The sequence below is a fragment of the Morchella sextelata genome, assembly GCF_020137385.1.
Source record: "Morchella sextelata strain SCLS chromosome Unknown scls_10, whole genome shotgun sequence".
Classification (NCBI taxonomy): Eukaryota; Fungi; Ascomycota; class Pezizomycetes; order Pezizales; family Morchellaceae; genus Morchella; species Morchella sextelata.
Genome location: NW_025408625.1, coordinates 1,128,624 through 1,155,712, shown reverse-complemented (window position 1 = coordinate 1,155,712; position 27,089 = coordinate 1,128,624). Strand labels below are relative to the sequence as shown.

The 27,089-nt window shown below is 49.1% G+C and overlaps 9 protein-coding genes across 9 annotated transcripts; 2 read left to right on the top strand and 7 right to left on the bottom strand.

The window, feature by feature from the left end:
• Window positions 1-18: 18 nt before the first annotated feature.
• Window positions 19-2,142, bottom strand: H6S33_001285 (uncharacterized protein; the record flags this gene model as incomplete). The annotated part of the gene is made up of 6 exons (XM_044832645.1): window positions 19-104; window positions 163-327; window positions 383-1,455; window positions 1,534-1,600; window positions 1,689-1,837; window positions 1,946-2,142. 6 exons carry the CDS (start codon window positions 2,140-2,142, stop codon window positions 19-21), a joined length of 1,737 nt encoding a protein of 578 aa, XP_044694252.1.
• A 935-nt stretch (window positions 2,143-3,077) lies between these two features.
• On the top strand, window positions 3,078-3,683 carry H6S33_001284 (uncharacterized protein; the record flags this gene model as incomplete). Its single annotated transcript, XM_044832644.1, has 2 exons — window positions 3,078-3,291; window positions 3,361-3,683. 2 exons carry the CDS (start codon window positions 3,078-3,080, stop codon window positions 3,681-3,683), a joined length of 537 nt encoding a protein of 178 aa, XP_044694251.1.
• Window positions 3,684-4,964: 1,281 nt separating this feature from the next.
• Window positions 4,965-5,615, top strand: H6S33_001283 (uncharacterized protein; the record flags this gene model as incomplete). The annotated part of the gene is made up of 1 exon (XM_044832643.1): window positions 4,965-5,615. One exon carries the CDS (start codon window positions 4,965-4,967, stop codon window positions 5,613-5,615), a length of 651 nt encoding a protein of 216 aa, XP_044694250.1.
• Window positions 5,616-6,022: 407 nt separating this feature from the next.
• On the bottom strand, window positions 6,023-6,997 carry H6S33_001282 (uncharacterized protein; the record flags this gene model as incomplete). The annotated part of the gene is made up of 3 exons (XM_044832642.1): window positions 6,023-6,322; window positions 6,387-6,899; window positions 6,965-6,997. 3 exons carry the CDS (start codon window positions 6,995-6,997, stop codon window positions 6,023-6,025), a joined length of 846 nt encoding a protein of 281 aa, XP_044694249.1.
• A 9,624-nt stretch (window positions 6,998-16,621) lies between these two features.
• Window positions 16,622-18,210, bottom strand: H6S33_001281 (uncharacterized protein; the record flags this gene model as incomplete). Its single annotated transcript, XM_044832641.1, has 3 exons — window positions 16,622-17,015; window positions 17,085-17,767; window positions 17,821-18,210. The coding sequence occupies 3 exons, from the start codon at window positions 18,208-18,210 to the stop codon at window positions 16,622-16,624; spliced, it is 1,467 nt and encodes a 488-aa protein (XP_044694248.1).
• Window positions 18,211-19,206: 996 nt separating this feature from the next.
• On the bottom strand, window positions 19,207-20,870 carry H6S33_001280 (uncharacterized protein; the record flags this gene model as incomplete). The annotated part of the gene is made up of 6 exons (XM_044832640.1): window positions 19,207-19,414; window positions 19,479-20,109; window positions 20,165-20,196; window positions 20,273-20,520; window positions 20,594-20,706; window positions 20,822-20,870. The coding sequence occupies 6 exons, from the start codon at window positions 20,868-20,870 to the stop codon at window positions 19,207-19,209; spliced, it is 1,281 nt and encodes a 426-aa protein (XP_044694247.1).
• Window positions 20,871-22,447: 1,577 nt separating this feature from the next.
• H6S33_001279 (uncharacterized protein) lies at window positions 22,448-22,858 on the bottom strand (the record flags this gene model as incomplete). The annotated part of the gene is made up of 1 exon (XM_044832639.1): window positions 22,448-22,858. The coding sequence occupies one exon, from the start codon at window positions 22,856-22,858 to the stop codon at window positions 22,448-22,450; it is 411 nt and encodes a 136-aa protein (XP_044694246.1).
• Window positions 22,859-23,625: 767 nt separating this feature from the next.
• Window positions 23,626-24,477, bottom strand: H6S33_001278 (uncharacterized protein; the record flags this gene model as incomplete). The annotated part of the gene is made up of 1 exon (XM_044832638.1): window positions 23,626-24,477. One exon carries the CDS (start codon window positions 24,475-24,477, stop codon window positions 23,626-23,628), a length of 852 nt encoding a protein of 283 aa, XP_044694245.1.
• Window positions 24,478-25,261: 784 nt separating this feature from the next.
• On the bottom strand, window positions 25,262-26,411 carry H6S33_001277 (uncharacterized protein; the record flags this gene model as incomplete). The annotated part of the gene is made up of 4 exons (XM_044832637.1): window positions 25,262-25,606; window positions 25,673-25,769; window positions 25,848-26,076; window positions 26,156-26,411. The coding sequence occupies 4 exons, from the start codon at window positions 26,409-26,411 to the stop codon at window positions 25,262-25,264; spliced, it is 927 nt and encodes a 308-aa protein (XP_044694244.1).
• Between the last annotated feature and the right edge of the window lie 678 nt (window positions 26,412-27,089).

The window sequence follows — 27,089 nt, the reverse complement described above, 5'->3', positions numbered from 1 at the left end:
GACAAAAAAAAATCCAAACTAGTACCGCCGTCTCTGCAACGTTGGTTTCCAATCCAACGGATGTGTCTCCTCTGTAGCATTTTTGTCCTGTTTCCATACTTTGACTATAACGTGACCACCATTAGCATCAATCAGCTACACACCGGGATAGGTAGGACATACTAGTTTTATCGGCTTCACCCGTAATCAATCTCAAACCGGTCTTATCGAAAGTACTACAAAATACACCCTGCTCTGCTTCCAAGGAACCTGGCTGCGCGGTGGTATCCATCTTTTGGAAGCGGTGTCCGGACTTCCAATCGAAGAAGCACATCTCACCATTATCCGCTGTTATATGTGAGCTATCAGTAGTAAAGTAAGATGGGAATACGGGGTCACATACATCCTGAAAATAGGACATCATCTTCATTGACACTCAATGTATTCACTATTCCTCCAAAGCCCTCAAAGTTCTGCATGAACGCTCCTTCAGGGCACTTCCACTGCTTAATATTATCGGCACTTCCAGAAGCGAATGTAAACTCTTTTGGATGTGTCGTGATTGTTCGGACTGACTTTTTGTGATGTGTGAGAACTGCCATGGTTTTCCCGGCTGCCAGATCCCATAGACGAACAGTAGAGTCCATGGAACCTGTAATAACCTGAGGGTCCGCCTCCTGTGTGACAACTGAAGATACAGTTCCTTGATGTCCTGAGAGGACCATGACATTTGTGCGGGTCCTCATATCCCATACTCGTGCCACACCGTCACGACCTGAAGTAACCAGGACGTCCAGCGTTGGGTGGAGTGCCAGAGAGTATACACCCGACAAATGCCCATGGTAATGCCGAATAACGCGATTACTTTCTAGGTCCCAACATTTGACCATCTTATCCTCACCACACGAGAATAGATATGGATGTCTCGGCGATACCGCCAACCCTCGAACAGTAGAAATATGACCCGTCAACGTCAACTTCAACGATCCACTCGCCAGATCCCATATCTTTACCGTACGATCTCCAGCACCCGTACAAAACCACTGATTGTTCGGCTCCACAGCCAGCGCGCGAACCCACCCCAGATGACCGGCAATAACACGCATGAGCTTCCACGGCGCGTGCCAAACAGGTTTCACCTGCTGCGCGGCATTGTTTCTCACCAAGCTCGATCCAGGAAGATTCTTCTGAGCATTACCCGCGCCGCCAAAGCCTGGCATCGGCGCTTTGCCGCGGATTGTGAGCGCAGTCGTGGTGGGTCCGATTGCCCCTGAGGAGGGGATCCCCTCAATCATCTTCATTGTCGATGCATCGGCGCCGTCCGCTTCTGTGGCAAGGGGCTTCGAAGAGCCGGGGCCGAGCTTCTTGCGTTTCGCAGCGCTGGTGGCTGCCGCCTGTTTGGCTGCTAATGCTGCGGGAAGCTCGCGGAGGTCGTCATATTCGGTGCGGATTTTGTTCGTGACGAGGGATTTGCGACTGTGGAGATTGTGTCAGGGGGTCTATCGCGGGAGTATGAGGTAGGGTAGAGCTAGACTAAGGGAGAGCGGTAGTTACCTGGACTCATCGTCGAGAAGGAATGCGTTCCCGAAATCTCCAGAGAAGAGCTCGCGTGTTCTTTTAGCTGAGTCTCGGACAAGAACCTACGTAGCATGTTAGCAGAGCAATTTCTCATCTGGTGAACAGAACGTAAAGCTGAAGGTAGCACTGACCTCTGCCGGAGGGAATGAAGATTGCGTTTCGAGCGAAGTTGGAGGTAGTGTTGTTGGTGACTCCATCTTTTGAAATGTTTGTGAAGCCGGGGGTTTGTTCAACACTTCGCGCCTTCGCTGGTGAAGTGAATAGCGACATTGAAATTGCACTAGTACCAATATGGTTAGATCATGTTATGCATAGGGTTAGGTTTTTGTAGATATGGCTACACTGACATTGTCAACCAGATAAGTCATGCAGTAACCCTAGAACATACGGGAAGGATTCTTTACCGCCAAAGTGAGCAGATTGATACGGACCTGTATCGAGGTGATGTAAGTCCTGGACATCCCCAGATTTCCTGATATAGCTCATAGTTTCTAGCCTCTTGGGCCGATACCTCTGTACGATATATGAAGGGCTATCTAAACGGCGTACTGAAGCTCCAATCCCTATAATTACTGTTGGTTCCATGACGAGAATAAACATTGGACGTTACCAGATCATAAGAAAAATCGTTAAGACTGGTAATCTTGGCTCATTTGGACTGGATCCACTATGAGCTGCCAATGCAATAGAAGCTGGTCGTGGATAATGCAATACAAGGACAATAGAGAACAGAGATTGATATCTAAAAGCTTTGGTACGGCGTCGAAGAGAGTTGTCTTTGATATCTTGCTGGCAATATCCAGAATGGGGCATACACTGGTAGACCAACAATGCCAGAGATCCAGACTATACAATTAAGGAAGCTTGAGTGTGCGCGCAGCTCTATTAGAAAGATATCCTTATATCAACCTACTATGATGAAAAGGTCAGATACTTCTTCGCTGGCTAAGATCATTCTAGTACCGACTTCCTTCTTTGATACCTTGTTAAACATACGGGTACATGCATTCGTTATGGAGATTCCAAGATGCTTTGAAAGAAATTGGAAGACTTGGATTAAGGTGGTTTAGCCAGTCTAAGAAGATGGTCTATCTTTAAAGAAAACACAATCTTTGATCTCCAGATCAGAGTGGTGGTGCAGATAAAGACAATATATATCTATCTGATTCGCGACATATTTGACAAGGAAGTTTCTCGAAAGCTACATGAAGCCACATTCAGAGAAGACTATTTCTCTAGCTTAACAACACAAAGAATACAATTCATTATCGCTACATGCTTAGCAAAAGTCATCCCCCAGACTTCAATCTTAAGGAAATCATAATCATCATTTTCCTGTATTTAACGCCACATGCTTCCCGGTTAACATCCACATCGCAGCTCTTCACCAAAAGGCTTCTCACCGGTAAATACACCCAACCACAACATAATTAGGTGTGATAAACACTCATATCCTTCAAAGCTTCTCTTCATCTCCAACTTCAATTAACTAATATCATTTTCAGATCCCTTCGACAAAAATGTCTACCGACAGAGAGGACCCGGACGAGAAGAATAATGCCATCTACGCCCCAAAGGGCACCCCGGAAGTAAGACGTATTGGTGGCCCAGTGAGGCCAATAGGAACCACTCATTTCTCCTTCCACGGGCTCAAGTCCAAGGACAAGCTTAGACTATCGTGGGACTACAGGGCGCCTGCCTGGAGAATGGCTGTGCCGGGTATAAGCCTCATAGGTGAGTAACAGCGCTTCTCGATACTATGCTATATACAGAGACATTACTGATATAAAATTCTATTCAAAGGGATTTGCAAAACTCGTGCCTGCGTAGCTTTCGACAAAGAGATCCTAATCAGATGGGGCCCGAACAATTTCAACTTTGAAGAGGACGAGCATCTCTCTGTGTGCCCCATGTGCGAAGCATACGTCGAACCAAAGAACTGCGGGTTCTCAGACATCCAGTGGAGAGTGGTTGGCCGTAGGCAGATTGGGAGTGAGCCTGAGGAGGACGTTAATGGGGATTGGAATGTAGCAGAGGCTGACGGCTGGAGCACATTCATCTCCGATGACTCTCTGCTTGCAATGTGGAGTACTCTGAAGCTTGAGGTTAAACCCCGTGGCAAGTAAGAAGCTTTCTTCTCAGGGTGTCGGAATCGATTTTGAGACTCTGGATCAAGAAGGTTTCTTTTCGCAACTGGAGGTCAAAGGACAATGAGGTCTAGTTTATTTGTGATAGCATATTGGGTATCTAAAGTTATAACACATATTAAATAATTCTTTTATCAAGTGTTATGTTTGCGATCAGTACTAGCAGGTGCACGCAAGACTACATGTATGCATGACAGACCTATTATCACTCAAAAAGGAAAAACTCAACTGCGTAGCCAAGATACCCTATGACTGTCGGCCAACAACACAGCAACCCGATCTTCTCCCAACCGTAAATACATGGCTCTATATACGCTCATATTAGGTCGAACAACTCCATATTTGTAACCCAAAGTTCTCTCAAGTCACAAGCAATCACTCGAAACAGAGCAAGGTTCAGAAAGTATTCAAAGCAAAGGTGACATCAAATCTTCCCTAATAAGCAAGGTTCTCTTTTGAGACCCTTATAAAACCTAGGCACACCGAACCCAGGATAAGGCAGAGAATCATTATTTCAAATTCGTTTCATAGAATATCACTCGGTTTCGCATAACCTTTGAAAGAAGAGTTCGAGATAACCGAACACGAGACCTTCGAGCTTTATACGTCGCGTGCTGGGGATCTTTGGTTGACATGATAAATATCGAATGGCTTCTCTAGTTCCTGCAGAAGTTAACCAACCGGAAGTAATGTCTTGTCCAAATACCTATATATATAGTAAAGGGCTCATGTAGTCGTCGTTATCTCAGATTAAATTAACGAGAGATTTAGATGTACATAGGAAGCTACTTATTAAAGATGTACTTATAGGGCCTTTGGGGGGGGTTAATAAATATCATGCCTTGACAAATCACGTCGAGTTTGAGCATGAGAGGTCCAAAATCGATTCACCAGCGAGGGTATAATAATCTACATCTACAGAGATGGTACCATATGATACCAACAATATTTATTACAGCAATATTTATTACAAAAAACCTCTAAAAATAACATCGTCAAGTGGCGTAAATTCTTCAGAACGACACCGCCATCTAGTCCGCAAAGTTCTTAGCGCACCACCCCGATGACCACGATATTATAAACCTACCTCGACTACTATGTATAGAATTGAACAGAACCCACGTCTCTCCTCCCTCCATCGCTTCTCTCCATAGACATTCCTTAAACACAAAACACCACACACCAACCAACCCAAGCCCACTCCATCACACCCCATCACACCCCATCACTCGCCCCCTTCCGGCCCGCCGGACAACAAAAATGACCAACCCCGCCGAACCACACCAGCCGGTGCACCGATACTTCATCGGCTCCTACATCCCCTGGCAAGCACGCCCGCGCCACCTCTCCCCGCCCCGCCACACAACACATATCGCGCCGTACCAGCTGCCGCGGCCGCGGGGTTACAGGGTCGTGCCGGTGGTGAGGCCGCATGACCTTGATGCCGAGACGCGGTGGAGGACGCAGTATAATGCGAGACGCTCGGGGTCTGAGGTAGAGGTGGAGGTGGATGGGGGTGGGGATGAGGGAACGGTGGAGGAGGAGGGTCCGAGTCCGGGGGGCCGGGGGAAGGAGGTGAGGTTTGAGGAGATGATTATTATAATAAATTATGTGCAGGAGGAGAATGAGAGTGATAGTAGTGAGAGTGAGAGTGAGAGTCATAGTGGGGATAGTATGAATACTGAGGATACTGAGGATACTGAGGATACTGAGGATACTGAGGATACTGAGGATACTGAGGATACTGAGGATACTGAGGATACTGAGGATACTGAGGATACTGAGGATAGTGTGGATACTGAGGGTACTGAGGATAGTGACGTTACTATTTGTGGAAGTGAAGAACTGGGGGTGGTGGGAGCGGGAGAGACGGAAGATGATGAAGAGACACTTTTTGAATTGGAGTTGTAATAGGTTTGTTGGTTCCAAGGTGTATATAAACCGTATTGTGTATAATTGAATGCTTTTTTATATTCATGATATGATTCGTATCCCAAAGCTAACACATGTAAAAGTAAACTAATAATAATACAACAGTAGAGCCCATCAGGCGCAATACTTCAAATTTGAGTCCAATAAACCAAAACCAAAAAGTCCAACAAAAGACACATCTATGTGTACCCATCCCTGATATTTATCCGTAATATATGAGAAGAAAAAGAAAGAAAGCTAAAAGAAAAGCCAAAAGAAAAGCCCCAAAAACCCCACAAGCTAAAACAAAGGAAAAAACCCATCGAAACGATCGTATAAAAGGTCAGTCAGTATACAAGTAACAGTAACAGTAAGCCCGTCCGTGCATCAATCGATAAAAACACCCTCTAGCTCAACCTCCTCTTCAAGTTGAACCTCTTCTTCAACTTATCACCAAATGACTCGCCGCCCTCCATTCGTCCGGCAGAGCTCTTGTTCCGCCTCACGCCGGCGCCCTCATACCCACTCGCGGTCGTAGGCACAGCGAGCGTGTGCGCACCGGTCTTGTTGTCAGAATATGGCTCATAGTCGTTGCGTCCCAGGCTCTGCGTCTTCCTCGCCTTCCGCGCCGCCTTCTGCTGCTTGTCGAACTTGTCGAGCGTGTATCCGGGCTCTCCCTTTCCTTTCTTATCTTCATCCAAATAGTCCTATCAAAACAGTTAGCCCACATTCCAAACTTCCTTACAACCTTACTAGAAGGAATATACTTACAAGTCCCGGATACCTCCGATACCCACTCTCCACCATGAGATCAACCTCCTCATAATCGCCCATCACCTGCCCCGCGGCGGTCCTCATGCCCACGGGCACACTCGCCGTCCCCTGCAACGGCCTATGCTTCTCCAAGCAATCAATGATGTTCTCTCTCGGCGTCGCCGCAATCGCCTTTGCATTACTCCACGCTAGCGCCTCCACGGGGCTTCTTCCGGGAATCTGTCTTGCGCGCAGAGTGGCGTCAAATGGACCTTCGTGGTGGTATGGGGTGCCACCGAGAATGTTGTCGAGACGGTCGATGGTGTCTGGACCTGGGATGGCAGACTTCTTGAGATGTGGTGAGCGGTGGGCACGGCGGGCTTCGCGCTGGAGGGTGGCGAGGGGGCGAGCGCCCGTTGAGGTGCTTCGTGGGCGCGGGGTGGGCCGTGGGGTGGTGCTGGAGAGGGATTTGGAGTGGGGGCGACGAGGGGTTGCCGTCGGGGGGTGGGAGTGGTATGGGGGTGGTGCGCCCTGGGGATTAATTAGTATTTTGATATAGAGATTTGGAGGTTGGATTTGTGGATTAGAGTACTTACCCAGGTGTTATCTGGTCTCATAACAGCAGCCATTGTAGATATGAGTTATAGTTGTGAATTATTTTCGTTTTCGATATAAGTATTTTCCACAATCAGGTGTTGGTATAAGTTTTTGTCGCAGTAGTATAAAAAGTCAATAATGGTACGACTTCAGTGATAATAAGTAGTAGTAATAGTAGTACTGGTAATAAAAAAAAAGCGAAGAGGAGGGCGGGAAAGCACCATGAAATATAAGCTCCCCGCCGCCGCGCTTCGCTTTCCTGCTTTGTCCTTTGATAGGGACTCGCCCTAGCAGTGCTCCACCCAGTCTCGGCCCTCCAGTCAGTCACAGTCCTTGTCCGTCTTTCCTGTGAGTGTGGCATGACGAAGCAGGAGCCTTCGATTCCACGTCATAGAGGCCTCAATTATTACTCCCAAGCCTAGTTAACTATCCGCCATCCATGTCTATCGATATATCCCTACATTGCCCCCCCCCCCCCCCCCCCTTACCCATACATAAACCATACTGGCATACGCATACATACTGGCATACCAACAACCCCACCACCACCACCCCTCCCAGAAATAACTCAGCACTTTTTTAAGCCCCAATCGTAAACTCGAATACGAGTGAGTACAACTTTCCGAACCGTCCCTTTGCAGAAAGGTGCGTTTCTTTGATACCTATTTCTAATATTATAAATCACTCTGCTCTGCGACCGTCTCAGAGTCTTTGTCTTATCTAACCACCTACGTCATAACTGCAGCTTGCTTCGTTCACTAACAACGGTCAGGGTTAGGGTTACTCGTTTCCAGGGAACAACCACATGGCAGAAGGAAGAAAAAAAAAGAAGAGGAAAGCGAAGAGCGGCGGCTAGGATACGCGTCAAAATATTCCCTCAGCATCACATCACGGATCCGCGGGACGAGGGTTGTTCCGGCTTAGGGAGAGCTTGGGACAATCGTTTGTATTCCGCGGATTGGAGTGGAGTGGACCCTTTTTGTGCGTGGGGGCTGGTGAAACCAGGCGCAGCGAAGCGATTACGGGGTGCAAGTGGGATTCTGGTTTGGGATCTTGGGATAAGAAGCAGGGTCCTGATTCTGAAAGAGGATCGAAACGTTTGCTCGGGTCCCTACAAGTCCCGGCTTCCGCTCATGTTCCAAATCGCCGCGTGGCTTTTCTTTGGCACAGCACATTGATATGTAATGGGTGCAGCAGGTCAGGTGTAGAGAAAGTAGAGATACATCGAGTAGGTAGAAGTACGTACATGCAGGTACTTCTTACGTGCTGTTTGGTTTCTCAAGATGGAGCAGAGATATCGCATTACCGGGGTGCTTCTATAAATAGGCTAATATCTGCCTTAGGTTCCTGCCGAGGCTTGTGGCTAGGGCACGACCCATCACTCGCTCGCTCACAACTCTAAACCTAATCTCACATCTTTGAGTTAGCGGTCCATGACGGACGGCACCTGTCATGCTACAATTCGGCCATAGGTGCAAGGGGTTTCCATGGCCGTTGGGTAAACGCGCAAGCTCCAAGATCCAAGATCCAAGTCCAAGCAACCTTGCAAGGATGATGTCGTTGTCATAGCTTAGGAAGCGGGCACAGCATAATTGATATTGGCATCCTTGGAGATTGAATTTGGGGCTCTTTCTCCTGAAAAAACTGCCTTCAGTTCTGCCTCGTTATTGGCGGTTATTTTAGAGAACCGACAAGAGGTGGAGAGAGAAACAGTGCGGTATCGTTGTATTATCCCGGATAATTCGACCCCAAGGATACCACTATTCTGTACTCTAAACTTAAAAGCAGCACGATTTGACCCCACAGTTTTTTCCCTTTGGGAGTCTGAAAATGGGCTTCCTCTTGCACTTCTCTAGGGGCATTTTTATAAGGCTTTTAAGGATACGAGGTAGTCTTTGCGCAAGTAGTATAGATCTAGATCTTACTATATATATGAAACCACTAACAATCGTGTCGACAACTGTCAGATCATAGCCGAAGTATAGTTTAGACCAATATGAACCGTGGAAGCCATTGAGTTCCTTCCACTATGAACCAACAGCCCTGGTCTCCCAGAGAGGGGTTCGATTCTTGACTGTCAAACAGCCGACTCTACCCCTATTATGTGCCACCTCACGGCAGGGACCACTGGCCTTAAGCTATTATTGAATTTGCACTTGGAGTAGAGCATTTGAATTATAAATGATGTGTTGTGTTGGTGGGGGTAGACGTTTCCCCGCCCAATTAAAGTGGGTATAACCCCTCAGAGGGATTTTGGAGACGCCAAAGCAATCGTCTCATACCCCGGAAGCAGGCCGGTCGTGTCAGATTTTGGGGTCGTATCCATTAAAGGCAGAGGGGCAAGGCAAATCAGGAACTACTGCCCGTAAAACCCCAACTATTTGGCATCGAGTAAACGAGGCTTCGGGTATTGATTTGGCTTAATAACGTTGTCAAAACGCCTCATCTGATAAGATCCAAGGCACCCCAGAGAGGAACGAAGTACATATGCAAGGAGAAAACCAAGAGGTTCGATATCCATGAGATTATAGGTACACTTGAGGCGGCATCGGTTCGAGATAGAGTGATGGTGCATCAGCTATCACTCGACCATCACAATTGGCTAAGTACTACAGTACCGGAAAGGGGTAGAAATTCACTATCGTATTCTAGTCAATACGCTAGTAATGCTGTAAGAATACGGTATTGATACGGTATCGATATGGTATTCTACTTACGATGCTGGTTTAAACCAGTATTCTTGACTCAATGCCGTAGCCTCACGGTAGCAATTTTACCCTCATTTCCGAGACTGTAGTTAAGGTACTGAGCAACTATGACGATGACCATGTGGTATTGGCAGCGGTAATCTCTACCAAGGGGAAGAGACCATCCATGAATTCTGAGGATAAATTGAGATTCAACGGTGAACAGAGGTCAGTTGGGTCTCAGATCTGATTTTTAGCCACACCATTGGCCGAAGACCGCCTTTCCGTCGTTGGCCTCTAAACTCTAGAGTGCCGACTTTCGAAGAATAATCCAATCGATGGTTAGATATGACAAAATAGTTGCCCAATTTTGACTCAAGTCTCGGACTGCCAACACATGCAGGTACCAGCACTCGAACGCACCCCTCACTCGAATAGGTAACGTAAAAAGGAAAGAGTCTACGCTGTAGCCGGTTTCTGCGCCCCTTGAATTGAGCTTCTTTGTCACCAATAACCGTCAATGTTCGATTGAGGGGGTATTCAAGTGGCCCGGGAAGGCATCTATGTCTTAGGTCGTTTCCATGGAAGTTTGAACATGAGCTCCTCCAAACGCTCCCCTATCTCTTACTTACAGAAATAACCATCTACATAGACGTCAGCACGAATCAGACACCACTACTTGTCAAAACCTAACTGGCATTCCAGCTCGGACCCAATCCTAGCACATTCTGTTCTTATCTTATTCCTTCTACAAGGATCTATTTTACTTACAATCAGATAAGATAAGATCCAACGTTACCGTTACCAGCATAAGACAACCGGATTAATTCCTTGTTTTTCCGGAACTCCTTTTCCCTGCATATCGCTTGTCTATCAAGGTCAAAAACCTGGAAGTTGGATCATCATGATTTAGGTCATATTTTATATTCCATAGGGCGGCGATCGACGGACTGACGGTGTTCTGGAAGCTTGAAATCAAGGATGCCGAAATCGAGGTGCGTTGAGCATGAGTTTGCTGGGGGTTCGGCATCAGGTATCACTCGACCGGTAGTGAGCGCCATAAAATGGCCTGGGTTTGGCTTCCGTGTTGGGTAGTAGAAGTACGGTTTCGTATGGCACGGCACGTAATCGAAACAATATAGAGTTTTATTGCTAAGGTGTGAAGGTGTGGGCTAGACGGAGGCATAGGAAGCATCTGCTCTACTGAGGTCCCAATAATCTTGTAATGACCTTGATTTGCTGGACATTTGTTTGGCGAGTCCCAACCACTAGTGTCTTCATCAATTACTAACCAGTGTAGTCCACGAGGACGCTCGAGGCGAGGTTTGGGGGTGTCCTCGAGGTACCTCGTCCTCGTTGACCTCTGACCTTGTCTGTCCTCGAGGTCTGGCACTGTTGTCCTTGAGGTAAAAATCTTTATATTTTATTAATGACCTCATTCCATTAGTACGTATTATGTGTGTATTATAGCCAAGAACCGCCCTTGGAAGTCCTCGAGGCAAGGAAACAAGGACGCTCGGCCTCGTGGACCACACTATTACTAACCTATCAATAACGTGCTTCAACACGCTTTCATGGTCCAAGTCCGATTTAACCCAGGTTAAGGCGAAAGTCTCTATTTCAATCCAGACTTCTAACCTCTATTGAAAGATCTCAACCGTTTCCATTGATAATAAGGTTTCCGATGTCTGGCCTGGGCCGGTTTGGGTTTGGTTTCCGCCCGGCCCGGCCGGTTGAGCCCTCGGAGGTCCATCGTCGTCACACTATCCGGATCCCAGCTAATATTCATCATAAGGCGTTGTATTTTGCTTTTCTCGATATATCTTCCTAGCCCGTCCGATAACACTCCACAGCTCAGAGTTTCAGGCCTAGCTGGGGTGTAAATATCTGCCCAGCAGGTCTGTTGGTAGGTTTTATATATGTATCAATTGTTTTAACGTTGCAATTGTAGCTTAACACAGTTTACTAGTCTATAGCTAGCACATCGATAGCCCGATAAGCCCATGCAGACCGGTTTGGGTAGGAAAAAATAGTCTTGTAAAACATCTCGTGGACTCTTTATGGATGCAATTGTCTCGACCGGCTCTAGATGAGGACCGTCCAAGCTCAAGTCCGAGGAATAGCGGGCCCGACTCGACTAAATTATTACTCGTAATTTCATAGCGTTTGTGAACATAGCTGGGTCTGCATACACCAAAGTCTGGAGCCTCATGCAGGATTTTGCGGGTATGCAACCCAGTTGTGTTCACAAACGCTATGAAATTACGAGTAGAACCCCTGGAATGTTGAAACCATGCATTGGATGGTTCCAATCCGATGTGAAGCCAGATTCTTAATCTAGCCCGTAGACCGTGGTCTCGAACACCCCGATGCCTAATATTCTACAAGATTCTTTTATTAGTTACAGTTTATGCACTTCTATAAAGCTTTCATACTTAGTGTGGACCACACTACCGCCAACTCCCTGTATATATCCTTATCAGCTGCAGTGATTTCTCGTGTTTCTAGTCGAATGAGAGCGGCCGTCCAACTATCTCACATCCATGAGTAGGATTCAATGAACAGTCTTTATTCCAAAGGACCCAAAAAAGAAAAAAGAACCTAAAAATAATTTGGATCAGATCGTGAAACCAAGTGAGAAAGAAAGGTAGGAACAAGCTTCCCGTGGTCGTAGGAAACGTAGGTGCTCGAAGACAAGTAATTAATAACTTACGACAAGGTCCAATTTGTACAGGCCAACTGGCAACAACGTGCAGTCTTGTACATCATACGTCTCTTACATTATACGTCTTGATAAATTCTTAAAGTAACATACTTGTCTTCAATGCTACAAGGACTTTGGACCTACATGTAAGTTAAGCGTTATTGTACATAGAGGGAGTAAGAGTAGGGAAAGAGTTACATGTAGGCAGGCTGAAATCGTTTTGGCCTAGTTGCGAAAACATCTTCCGTTACCTGAGCTAAGATGTAAATTGACTCTATTACTACTACATAACTATAGTGAATCACATATCTGGTGCTACTAGAAAAATCCCCAAGTATTCCCTTGATTGAAGTTGATTCCATTAAGTGACATATTATCTCCTTATCTGGCCTTCCCTACTCTTTGACATACAATCGCGGGTTGCAATCCCTAGGGATGTCGAAGACCATAAACAACACGCAGTCGTTAGTAAAGATTTCTTGAGTGAACAGACTTGGAAGAAAGAAAAAACACGAAGAATCTAGATCTATTTAGGGAGCTTCGAAGTCTCTCGGAGTCTCAGTAGCCTTGTCACTGATATTAATCTTTTTCATACTCGCATACATGTACCACCTGTAAAAAATTAGCCCAAAGTTATATAAATCATACGTAAACACTTTTCAACAGACCGCCATGGATACCGACACCAGTAGAGCCCGTCTATAAAGAAGTTTCTGAAGCTCGGGCTCGATCTGGCATCGATAAAGGCCCCAACTTCCGAAACATCTCTACAGAAGTACTCCGCCAGTGTTTATGTGCAACCAGCCCCAAAATCAACTCGTTCGTAAAGGTGTTTCTGTTGCTCGAACTCTGACATCAGAAATTCCAACTTCAAAAACACCTTTACAGGAGTATCCCACTTTTACTTAGGTGTGATCCGACTCAAAGATTAACCAACTCGCTCGTAAAGATGTTTCTGATGCTCGAATTCTGGCATCAGAAATTCCAACTTCAAAAACATCCCTACGGGCGACTTCCCTATTCCCAGACAGAGCATGGGCCTCGCCTATCAACATGTTTCTGGCGTTCGGGAAGCGACAATAATCGACTGCCCCAAGGCCCAAAACATCTCTATAGGAGAGCGCCATTTGTATTGACACGGGACAAACCAAAGATCAACTCGCCTGTAAAAACGCTTTTGATGCTGGCATTCTAGAATCAAACCGCTATCAAAGGCGTTTCTACAGGAACCTGTTCCACAGCAGGAGGTATAGCAATCGAGTGAGTATCTATAACTAGGGAGCGCCCATCAGCACTCACAGCCAAAACCCAGCCCACGATATCTAAAACTCCGCATCCCTTCACCAGATCTTGTATCTCAGTATCTGCTACACCGCCCCTAAAGGTAGAGGACGCAACAACATTAAAAATACAAAACCCGTAAACGGAGCGCTTTCCAAAACATCCCTTCGGCAGATTTCGTAACCCACATCACCCACGATCCAGCTAGGAATTGTGTATCTGTGAATGAGAGTTACGAAACCCATGGACGGAGCGCAAGAGCTAAAAAGCCAAAAGCCAAAAGATCACACGCACATCCCTTCGCCAGATCTTGTAAATCATCAAGGAGTGCTTCCCTAATCCCAACGCATTCATTCGCCGGGTCCTGTATACCAGCGCCTCCCTCAGTCAAACGGCGAGAAGGAAACGGCCCACAGGATCCATGAACGGAGCACTCGCCAATTTTAAAAAGCCAAAATTTCGAACTCAAGATCCTCTCAAAACCCACATACGTCCCTTCATTAGATCTCGTCCAGAATCGCACAGTCCCAGCGAGACCTAGGGCACCGCGGATACTAGACGAGACCCATGAACGGAGCGCTTCGCAAAAAAAGCCAAAATGCCACCGAGTCCAAAAAAACAAAAAGTTGAATGGAGACACGGGGAATCGAACCCCGGACCTTCTCAAGGTTTCAATGCCAGTTTGGCACTGCAAATGAGATGTTATACCCCTAAACCATATCCCCGTGATGAGAGTGTATAAATACATTCCGCCTAATACATGGAATACCGTTTAGTGGTGTCATCTTATGCAATACTGACCCGATCCGGTAATCCACGCGGTGGTCAGGCGCGTGTCCTAGCCGAAGAGGCTAGAAGAGACGAGTCACGTGCTCGTGAGTCTACTGACTAAGTATTCTTATGTCTGTGGAGAGAGTTAGTTGCTGTTCGTAGAAAGCAAGGAGGTGCAGAAGATAGGAGAGCGGAATGCTTTGTTCAATATTTAGATATGGGGTGCCGATCGTTGATGTTGACTTCGTTAACGTTGATTGGTTGAGAAGTCTAGAAATCTGTTAGTAACACGGAAGTAGACAAGGTCTGAGTTGGTAGCAAACTTACCGTACTTGCATGAGAGCGAGCTAGGAATTAGGTTAATGTTCGAATAACCTATAAACCAAACCCAGAGGCGAAAGGCTGACAAAACGAAAGACCGGGAGTTGATGAACAGGGCTTTAGTTTTAGCTAGCCCTCCTTCCTTTGCTAGGGATAATAGGGATAGCTAGGAATAGATAGGGTGAGTGAAAGAAAAGAAAAGGAAATCGGTATGCAAAGGAAGTCGTCAGTAGACGACGGGCAGGAGAAGGGACGGTTGACGAAAATTTCGTAGGGGAGAAGAAGTACTCGTGGGCTCGCGGGGCAGAGAAAGACGGAGGGGAGGGGAAAAAAATTTGGATATTGACAGCAAGGGAAGACAATCGAAAAAAAGAAGTCATGAACAGGCACAAGAAGCCCTTGCACTTGCAAGAAAGCCCATGGCAGATGACGGACATGTATATGGGCAGCTAGGTGCAGGTGGTTGAAGGAAGGGACGCCATCTCGTTGTACGAGGAACCAGGAAGCAAGAAACAGAGAAAGCAGGGGAACGGATGCACGGGGGCAGTTGGTGTAAGGGAGAAGGAAGCCGGAGTTGGTGATCAGCAGGTAGGAAAACTACCAGTGTCGACCACGAAGAAAGACAGACACCGAGGTGAAAAGAGCGTGTATTGACAGGCACACGAAGACAGTAGAAAGAAATGGTGGTAGACGAGAAGGAAGTTTTGGTATGTTGGGAAAGGAGTTGATGGAATAAGTTGGGCAGAAACGATTTTGTGGTCGAAGTACACGGATAAGTAGGGCAGGGAAAGGGAAGCGAATCGCAGTGACAGATATAGGAAAGAGCCAATGAGCAAGATGAAGATGGGTATACGGCTGGGTGATAAAAGAAAGTAGACTTGTAGCTTGGTAGAGAGAAGAAGTAGTCGAGGGTTATCGAGGGGGGTAACTCGGTGGTGAAGAAACGCGAAAGAAACAAAAGATGGAAAGAAAAGAAGAACAACTGACAGGCAAGCAAAGCCCACGACCGAAAGGTAGTCGGCAATGGCTGGAAGAAGGAAGATTTGGTGGAAGATCGATGGGCAAGGGAGCAAGAAAGTGCTCGAAACAACAGAGAAAGAGAATTGCAGCGGGTAGGAAAGAACCTAGGTGATGGACAGGTCGAGAAAGGGATAGCAGCTGGGGAGGAAGAGGAAGGAGTTTGACGCACGCAAGGGGGAAGAAGCCAAAGACCAACAGGGCAGAGAAGAATTCACAGTCAAGTGAAGAAGAACTTGTAACGACGTAGGGCAGAAACAAAGCGTACAAAAGACGAGAAGAAGAAAAAAGATCGCTGAAAAAGGACAGACATATAGATGATACAGAGCGGGGGGATAGTGGGGAAGAAATTGTTGGTGGAGAAGAAAGTGTTGGTGGGAAAGCAATTTTTGGTGGGGAAGCAATTTTTGGTGGGGAAGAAAGGGTTGGGAGAATGAAACCATGCAATCCGCATGAAGAGCAGAAGCCCATATACACCGTTTCCAAACTTGCTGTCCAGGCTGCGTCATGCGGTGTCACTCGCTTTATGTATGGATACCCTAACCCTGAGTAACTCTTTACGCAACTTCTTCTATCGAGGGCTGGTAAAACGACGCATCTATTAGTCACGATTCCAAGGAAAGAGAGAAACAGTCATTGGCAGAAGGCTTGATTCCATTTCACTAATTAAAAACTCGGGGGTAAAAAAAAAAAAACAATAGAAAAACAGAGAGAAAGAAAAACCGTAAAAATACAGACACCCAAGCTCCGCCGCCCCCCAAAACAGTCGAAGTAAAAAAGAAAATGCAAAAAAAAGAAATAAAGCATAAAGCGCACAAAAGGCACCACCACCACTACCACAGGACACACGGCTTACACCTCACGCCTACAACACCCTACAAAACGACATCCTCCACCCCCTCCGCATCCTCCACCCCCTCCGCGTCCTGCTCCCCCTCCGCATCCGCATCCGCATCCGCATCCGCATCCGCATCCAGCTCGCCCTCGGCATCCTGATCCTCCATCGCCACGCCCAGCCGCCACTTATGGCTGAACGCGACGAGATCATCATCCACCAAGAGGTCCTCCGTCTCGGGCGGCAGCTTGATGCCCGAGCCGGGCGCAATGACCGGGATGCTGTCGAGCATGGTGTGGGTGGGTTTGGACACGAAGGCCGGGTTGACCTTGTAGCTGTGGCCCTCGCGCAGGAGGCGGTTCTTGCGCAGCGCGGATTGCAGAGAGCCTTGGGCCTCCGAGCGGATGTCGCGGCCTTCGATGGCGGGGTAGTTGCTGTTTTTTTGTGTGTTAGCTAGGTGTTTGTGTGCGTGGGGGGGGGGGGGGGGGTGGTAGTGGACGTACTTCCCGAGCCATTCAAAGATGGCTTTCGCCTGGCTGCCCTTCTCGTCGCCGATAGCCAGAATCGCCCTCACAATCATATCCTCCCAATTGGGCACCCCCCCCCCTTCCGCCGCCTCCCCGGCCACCGCCTCACCCCCCGCAGTCCCCACCTCCACCCCCCCATCCTCCTTCGCCACCGCCGCCACACTCGCGCTCTTAATCCCCTCCACAATGCGCCTCGTCTGCGGATCATACAGCGGCAGCTCCGGATGCGCGCGCTCCGCAAAGAACACCAGCTCCACCAAGCTCCCCAGCGGCAAGCTCGCCAAATACGTCCTCTTCTCGTCCTCGGTGAGGCTCTGGCCGCTGAGCCCCGTGGCCAGCGGCTTCTCCTCGCGCTTCTTGGCGCACGCGCTGCAGAACCACTCGGCCTCGGCGACGGCGATCACGAGGTCGTCGATGGGCGGGTCGTGGCACAGCTGGTGGAAGGGCGTGTTGCAGCCGTCGCAGAAGACGATCATGTTGCTCTGCGGGCTGTGGCCGCGCTGGCAGATCTTGCAGATGCGCGAGTCGTGGATGCGACGGTAGGGCCCGCGCCGCCGGGAGGGTTGCTTTTGGGCCGGGTTGAAGTGCGCGGGGCGGTGCACCTTGCGGCCGGATTTGGTCTTGATGCCTTCCATGGTGAATTCTTCCGAGGAGGGGTTCTAGGAGCGTGTTAGATGGTGAACTGGGGAGTGGGGGGGTGGGGCGGACTTACGTCGCTCTCGTCCTTAATCGGCGTACTACTCGTCTTCCGTCTCCGCGTACTCTTGCCCGCCCCCGTACCAGCCCTAGTCCTACTCTTCGCAGGCGTCTTCTTTGCCCCCGCCGCCCCCGCCGCCGCCTCTTCGCCCCCCCCCTCCTCCTCGACGAGGGTCGGGACCTCAGCGGGGTCGTAGATCGGCGGCACGGGCGCGGGCACCGACACGGGGGCTGGAACCTCGGCGGGGACCGGGACCGGGACCGGGACGGGGACGGGCGGCGGCGCCATCGGGTTCCAGGACGAGCTCTCGGCCAGCTTCTGGCGCAGCATCAGCTCGGTCTCGGCCATGTCGTCGGGGTCGGGGCGGCGGTAGGCGGCGGGGCCGGGGAGCAGCGGGTCGGACATTGGGGCTGTGGGTGCTGGGTGGTGGATGCTCTTGTGGGTGGGTGTTGGGGGGTTGGTTGGGTGCAATTGAGGTGGAGGTGGGGTGGGGGAGTGGGTGGTGGAGTGGAGTGGAGTTGGGTCGGGAGGATTTTGGGATCACGCTGCGGGTTGCAACTGACGTAGGGGCCGGGTAACGTAAGCAGCAGCAGTAGGACTTGGGCCGAGAGAGAAGATGGCAGAGGAGAAGTGTTGGAGAGATGAGAGCTCTGCGTGGATGGGAGTGTGATGATCTGCTGGCTGCAATTGAGCTGCCACAGTTGGTTTGTGTGTTTCACGTGCTCACGTGACGGCCCTCGAACACCCTGGATTCACAACGGATCACTCACCCCCTCGCTCACACACTTCCGCATGTAACTCACACTCGCTCGCTCACACTCATTCACTCTCTCATGTCACAAACAGATACCACGCCCAGATAAGCCATTTCAATTAAACTACACATCAGCGGGTATCCTATCCTGCCTTCCTCGCCCTCACGACCCCCCCCCCCCCCCCCCCCCAAGAAAAGAGAAAGAAAAAAAAAACTTTTGCATACAAACAACCGCAACACCCCACCACATACGCACGCATGTACATATACGGCATGAATCTAGTAGTCAGGTTTCGTTCATTACCCATCAATTCAAGTTACAGTAAAACGATTTAAAAAAAAAAAAAAAAAAAGAGGTTACAAACTCCCCACTCCCCCGCTCCCCCGCTCCCCCCCTCTCCCCTCAATTAATGTGTTGAACAAATATATATTCCAGCCGACACCTTTCAAAATATTAGAAAAGCAAGCACCGACACCTTTCAAAATATTAGAAAAGCAAGCACCGACACCCCTCCCTCTCCCCGCTCCCCGCGTCTATACCCTCCCCCCCCCCCCCCTCTCTCCCGAACCGCACAATTACATATGTAATAAAATAAAATAAAATACCCACAAAGAAGCTTCGAATTTTGTCTTCTGCTACCGCTCGCTTACGCCGCCCTCTGCTTCTTGGGGCTGGTGACGCCGTTGAGCACTCCCGGCCTGGCCGGGGGTGGGTAGGGGATGCGGAGGCACCTGATTCCAAGGTAGCCGCAGATGGCGTCAATGACCAATACCGCCCAGTGCGTGTACGCGACAAAGGCAAACACAAAGTAGGCGCGGAGGTAGTAGAGCTCATAGAGCGGAGTTATCGCAGGGCTACATCGAATCAGTCAGCAAGTCTGGTATCATTGAGCCGGATCAGGAATAAGTAATCACTCACAGTCCAAAAACTGGCAGGTTGGCCAACACAGCACCGCCCATCAACGGCGCCAACATCATGGTCCAGTAGGGGAACGGCTGCTTCGTCAGATGCGCCAAGATGATCTTGGTAGTCATGCGCCCAAACACAAAGCTCATAGTCATGCAGAACAGAATCAAATGGTTGTCAGTCAACAAGCTGCTGTGCTCACTGCCGAGCCAGAAAACACAGCTGGCAGTGAAGATAATGATCGGGGTCCACTCCAAGAAGATCGGGAGCACGGGTAGATTCTGGCGGCGCCGGGCTTGGGCCACATTGTAGATACAGAAAGGCAAGTGCGCGACCAAGAACGAGCCGAGAATGACTGGGATCCAGATATCGCGGATAGAGTAGTCGGCAAAGATCCAGTGGTCGCCAAAAACTTCGGAGAGCTTGTGGGTCCAGATTTCGGGTCCGTAGTAACCAGACGCGGCCATCAAACTGCAGGCAATGATGAGACCTTCCGTCGGGCCGTTGAAGTATCCAAGGTAAAGGACGTGGGTGTGGTAAGTCTCCCAAGTAGAGAAGAACATGGGCAAGCACGGAATCAGCGCCGTGAAAGCGCCAGCCTTCGAGGGTCCCAGGCCCATGGACGCAGTTTCGCAAAGACTAGCTGTAGCACCTATCAGTCGCCAATCCCGACAAACCACCACCGGAAGTCAACCTACCTAAAGTGCAGTTGAGAGAATCGATACCATGGCTGTCAAAAGTCCGAAAAAGATCATTAGCACCTCGCCGCGACACTTCCAGTCAAGATTCAGGAAGCAGAAACATACTCAAACAACTCCCCCAGTGGCGAGCTGGACCCCGTCCTCCGCGCCTGCTTCCCATCGATGTTATCCATCGTCGAGTACGCCCACAGCCCGAACGCAAACGAATAGTAGAGCCAGCTCGGCCCGGGCCCCACCAGGTCGGGCATGAAGTAGGCCAGACACGCGACATTCGTGACGATAAACCCGAAGCCGATCAGTGTGACCGCATTCGGCGCGAGCCATCGCGGCAGCAGCTCAACCATGAAGTTCCACTACATAGCACCAACCGATCAGTATGCAACGCGCTTTTTTTTTTTCCCCTTCTCTGCCCAATGTAGAACCTACGTAGTGCTTCAGGATGTACCGCGAGATGAGGGATTTGTCGACCGCCTGGTAGCGGTAGCTCTTCAGGTGTATCAATTGGTCATCGGGCAGCGTCTCGGAACTCTTCCGTTTCTCTGCGCATTTTGTAAGTCTTTGTTTCTATTTTACTTGGGATGCTTTATTTGTGGTTTCCGGCGACGGACGGGAATAGGGGACAGGGGGAACGGGGGATGGGAAAAAAGTTGTTACCTCTCAACGGTTTCTGGTGTAGTGTCCGTGTATCCACCCAGGAAGCCATGACGACGGTATGATGTTTGAAACGAGAAGGGAGGTCTGCTGCTGGGGGAATGGGGGGTTGCGTTGCAATGGGCAGGAAGAATGCGAAGAAGAAGTGTGGAAGAAGGAAGAAAGAAAGAAAGAAAGAAAGAAAAGAGGGAGGTGACAAGAACAGAGGTAGTTAGGTGTTCGGAGCCTGTTAGAGTAGGGCAGCAGCAGCAGCAGCAGCCTAGTGTACTTTAGAATGGAGAGTAGGGGCCCTCTACCTAGCACTCTCGATCTTTCTCTCCTCTCACCAGTTTGAAACCCAACAGCCAGCAGACAGACTGCCAGATGTGATCGATAAGATTGGTTATGCCAGGGCCCTCCATGCAGGCGCGAGAAGAAGGGGAGAGGCCTCTACTCTATTCTACGTATTCCACTCCACCTCTACCCATCCCTATCCTATCCCCATCCCCATCCCTTCCTATCGCATCTCCATACATCAACTGCATACATATTTACGCGTGGACCTGGTAACCGAACAGGTGTCCGCAACAGCACAGCAACCCTGCGAATAAACCATCTGATCAATCGGTGCAGCATACAACAATGGGAGGTTGATTTTACCCGTCCGGCTTGCTCCGGGAACTTTTGTGTCCTCTGGATGATGCTGTATCCCCAGCCAGTTCCTGCGGCGGGTGCTGCGGGATGGCATGGTTCTCGCGATCGACTGCACTGTCACATGCTAGGTGCAGCAAGTCTTGGCTTCACGCGCGATCACTCGGGGCTGGCAGCGACGAAAAAGTGTTGGGGAAATAGTATGTCTTCGTACCCCAGGAAGAAGCCTAATCTTGGAATTGGGTTCATCTATAGGCTCTGCTTCTCTGGTGCAGTAGAATATTACGACAGACTCCGTGCCCGCGGCGCGGAGCAGCCATTCTATCGAATGTCGCAATTGAGATGCCTAGATTTGGATCTAGTGAACCAGCGCATCGAATTGCGTTGAATCTTGCAGGCAGGACACGTCCTGGTTTTGACTATCTGAAGCACAGGACTATTTTTGGGAAACCTCACGGTATCGAAATAAGCTTAAACAGTTTAACCATGAACTCGCCGGTCATAGAACCCCACAACGCCCTTTACCAACGACATAGATGGCTATATTTGAGTAACGATGAGAATTGGAATATGAAACGTCAGAAAAAATCATACCATCTGTGGACTTAGCCACATATCTATTCTACATGTGGCATTAAGATCATTCAACCACAGGAAAGCTAGATGTTCAAAGACTTAATAATTTATGTCTAAAGCTAATATTACTTACAAAAATAACGATTAGCAAGCCCTCTGCTCTCAGCATATGAGCATCAAAGCACTGAAAACACGGCATCTACCATTTATGCACTACTACTGAGCGTGGAAATCATTTAGAATTTAATAAATGTTCAACTATAATACTACAAATAAAAATAAAAGATGTCTACCAATCGCCAGGCCCAGTTATTTCCCGAACTCCTGATTTATATAATTTATACAGCAAGCAGGACCTCTCAAAGAAACCATACGCCAGGCACCGAAAGAAAAGAAAAAAGAGGGAAAAAATACCCTAAATTCCTACTCCTTCACTAATGCCAATAGCTCCCAAGCCACCTCCGCACTATCGCTTGCCGCATCCTCCAACCTCTGTTCCAACACCGCCAGCCTCCCCTCATCTACCCCACTGCCCCTCAGCAGCGCACACACACCCCTATGCGTATTAACCACCTCAACCTCCTTCTCAGCCGTGTTCAGCAACACCGCAGCACGCCCCTTCTCCTCAACCGAGTACGGCTGCGGGCGGGTGAGGAAGGCCTCCATCTCGTCGGTGTTGTGGTCGATATCGCCGATGCTGTCGTTGACGGCCTGCTCGAGGTCTTGCAGGGTGGGGAGGGGGGAGGGTGGGCGTGTGAGTGTTGGCGGGACGTCGCTGTAGATGTAGAGGGTTTTAGGGAGGAGGTGGGGGTTGGGGGTGGGGAGGAGACTCATGGTTGTTATTTGTGTTTGTGTTTTGAGATAGTGTGTGATTGTGATATATGGGTATGAGGAGAGAGGCCGCGAGGGCCTTTTATAGACTGCCTGTTGTGTGTGGTGGAGAGTGGTATTCTAGAGTGAGAACTGGTAGTTCTATTGCTGGCCTGCATGTAGATAGGATTGCATTCAAGTGAAGAGTAAATGAGCTTTTTGATAGAAAACTACATGTTCACAATCGCGCTACTATTCACGGCCAGACAAAGACTAGAATTGGGACAGTCAAGGAATATGTAATTCAGGGCCATTGACTAAGGCTACTAGCCTTAGTAGTTCAGATATAGAATAGAAGGGTCTTGGGCGATTTTCGTGGGAGATAGCAGCTTTGGATGTCAATGATAGTTAATCCTGGTTCGAACTTGACGAGATTACTATTCTCGGGTACGTTTGTTTGAGGCTTACTGCAATACTACATAGCCCTGATTCGTACTATGTACAGGTCTTTATCACAATCATGGATATTGGCACAGTTATATATGTAATTATAATTTATATTGTAAATTGCACGAATACATTCCAGCACTGTGCAATTTATCGACTGATCTCAAAACAAAAAGAGAAAAGAAGTTAAAAAATCCTCTATAGAACCCTATCCCAAACCCAAGCAGCCAGGATGCTGCTTGGATATAGTATCAATTTTGGACACACAAAAGAAAGGAAAACCTAAATCCAACGCCCTGAAGAACACAAGGAAAGAAAGAAATACCTTCACCCTGATAGTCCCACTACCTCTTCAAGTCCTTCGAGTCCTTGAGAATGTGGTTCATATGGACATTGCTAACCTTCACTCTCCTGTTCTGCGCCCTCTTCCTTCCCTTCTGCGCACCACCCTTGACCTCCTTCTTTATAGTCGCCGGGTCCACGCTCGTCGGCTTCAACCCGGCCTTCTCGAGCTCGCCCGGCAGGTCTCCAGGCGGCGGGATCACAATCTTATGCCAGATCGCCTTGAACTCGTCCTCGACAATGATATCCAGCGTCTTATCATTAATCCAGACCATCCTCGGCTGGTTATCCTTCTTCGTCCTAGTAACGAGTATATCCCCGCTCTCCTCCAGATCCGCAATCGTCTCCACCGCGCCCGCCCACCCATCCTTCAGCTCCTTCACGCTCAACCCCTGCGCCGTCGTCTGCTGCTGCAGATGCGCCAGCAGCGCCTGCGCACTGCGAATATTATGGATGGGCTTATACTCCAGCGTGCCCTGCGCGGGGTTCCACGTGAGGCGCTCATTCTGCTTCAGGACCTGCAGCAGGGTCGGTGTCATCTGGATGGACAGGTAGCTGGCGATCTGCTCGGGGGTCTGCGGCACCTCGCGCTGCTTGAGGTGCTGGATGGCGTGGTGCACTTGCGTCATCATGTGCTGGGTGCCCAGGGAGGTGTCGGTGGGCTGCGAGTAGACGATGGGCGGCGCGACGGGCTTGGTCCGGTCCACGATGCGCTTGCGTTTGGGGGCGCTGGCGGGCGTGCTGGCGGCGGGGGTGCTGGACGCCGTCGGCGCGGCGACGCGTCGCGGGCCGCTGAAGTTGGCTTGCGCCTGCACGGACTTGGTGAAGGCCGCGGCTTGCTTGTCGAGAGACATGGTGGGTGGTTGGTGGGGAGTTGTGGGGCTTTGGGGTTGTGAGGTTTGAGGTGAGGTGGGTGGTGGAGGTGGAGGTTGGAGTTGATTGATGATAGAGAGAGAGGTTGTAGGAGCTGATGCAAGAACCCGGGGTGGTGGCGCCAAGACTTCAATGGTTGCGCTTGTTAACTTGAATGGGCTGCACAATCTCGAAGGCCAACCATGCTAGAGCAGCTTCTGGAAGTATGTTCTTAAATTTCACACATGAACAATTATTATAAAAGATCTCTATCTCCTGTGGAAAAAATGGCTATAATTATCGCTCAGGAAACCGTGTTGCTGGACGATAACTAAATCATACTCATCTACTGCCATTTTAAATAGTATTCTCGAATGCTTTGTTTCACGCGCTGGCATTGTTACATGAAACAGGCTAACACTTCCCGAGAAACTAATCATTCACATAGAGTCTTTAAAAGCATAATGTGTTTCACCTACTGCGAACCGAAATCCTCGCGCCGGGAGCACGCAGCATGCATATAAACTGGGATTGATACAAGTGTTGAGCACAAGATGAATTCAGGACATCTGCGGTGGTAGAGAAAATGATTGTTGAGTTACTACGTAGTATATCGTACCGCAATTACACCAGGAAACTGGTGTTCGAGTGATAGTTCGTGCAAGTGCCAGTCAGTGTAGCCTTCTAGGAGCAACGTAGTTCTGCAACACAAGTAATAATTGCATTTATTTCTAATTTGCACTAACGTAAAGTACACCCAAGCACAGAAAGGCTTCAATCGAGTACTCACTTCGAGCCCGAAAACCTCCTCTTCTTACTATTACTGCCTTCTTCCCTCTCCTTCTTGTTTAGCTCAACAACATGGACTACATTACCAATCTTGACCTTGATGGTCTCAACGTCCATCGCCATACGCTGTGGCCTACCTTTCAAAGTAATGATCTTCTTACCACAGCACTCTTCGCCCATTATTGCATTCTCCATTTTCTGCATTGTTTCGTCACTGGGCTTCTTCAAAGACCAGGCAAGGGAGACATGGAACCCGTCCAGCCTATCCGCACCCTGCGAGTGCAGCGGCGGCTGCCCGAACGCTTCAAAAGTACGGTTCGAGAGCTCCAGCAAGCGGGAAAGCTATAAGCTCATCATCAGCTTCAGGTCGGGCCTGTACCCGCAACAATAACCACTAAGACCACAAACCTCCTTCTCAGGCCCCTTCGAAGTCTTCATAACAAAGAACCAACGAGTCTGATCAAAATTGCTAACCCACTCCCAGCCTGTAAATTCGATCGCAAACCTATCCCCACATCAGTCATCTCCCCACCCACAATCCCCAGCAAGAACGAAAAAAAAGGCAAATTCAAGAGAGACGAACGGCTTAACCCTCAGCCTCTCCACACGGTCCCCTAGAAGCTCCATAAACCCTTCTCTCTGCGCCGTGGCCAGCACATTGGGCCTACTGAGGCTCAGATGCAACGGCAGCTCGCCGCCCAGATCACTCTTGAGGTGGCTCTCTACCGCGAGGCCCTCCTCGCGCTCCGCAACGCCCGCAAGAGTCCGAAACACTTCGTCCAAGCAGTCGAACTCTAAACGCGACAAATGCCCTCCAGATTCTCCGTCAGCTCTCTGGCTCCCTCCCTGTTCTCTCTGCTGGAGCTGGGGTGGGGATGGAGGGTGTGTTACACTCAATGTAGACGTGGGTCGGCCAATTGCCCTGCACGTGTGGGATGGAGCGCTTGCGTCCGCCGTGGAGCGAGGGATCGTCTTGCTGCCCGATGCGTGGGGCGACGGCGTAGAGGTCGTGGAAGCGCGAGGGGAGAGGCGGGAGCCCGGAGGCGGTGCTGGTGGAATTGGGTTTGGCGCGTTTGGCATTAGGGGAGGAGGTGTCCGAGTCGGAATCGGAGTCGGAGTAGTCGACGAGAGGCATTAGGGGTGGCATTGTGAGGTTTGTTGAGGTTGTGAGGTGCTAATCAGTGGTGCTGACGAGATGATGTGAGTAGTGATGATGCAGGCAGCAGCAGATGCTGGGAGCTCGTGGTACGGCCCGACGGATGGGATGGTTCCTGCAGGAGACCTAACCCTGTGTGAGATATTGCTTGGCGGTTATCCTGAACTAGCTGTTGGTAATATCAGTGAAGTCTACAAGCTTAAGTATCGTTCCTGGAGCCTACACATTGGGGCTGAATTAGCAACGTTCCTAATCATATTTGGGAATTTTTATTATTACCAAGACAAGGAGCCTACAATCCAATATACCCTATCGTCATCTCGGATCTTGATGAAGAGAGGTCTCTTCCTCTATAGCTAATATACATGTATCTATGTAGCTAAGCTTGACAACATGACCTCTTGTTGCACTTGTAAATGCCAGTTATCGATATTTAACGGCAAAGTGTCCGATGCCACATAATAGGCTGCTCGAAGTTGAAACGTGGGCTTCAAAAGAAAGAGATTGAATATTACAGTTATATAGCCTTATTGGCATGGTTTGGGTGCATCTTTTTTTTTTTTTTTTTTTTTTTAAGAGGAGTGTATGAGAAACCCGATACACTGCCTCTAACAATATCACTTCCACATAACTACATGGCTTCTTTACGACAAACAACAGTTTACCGCA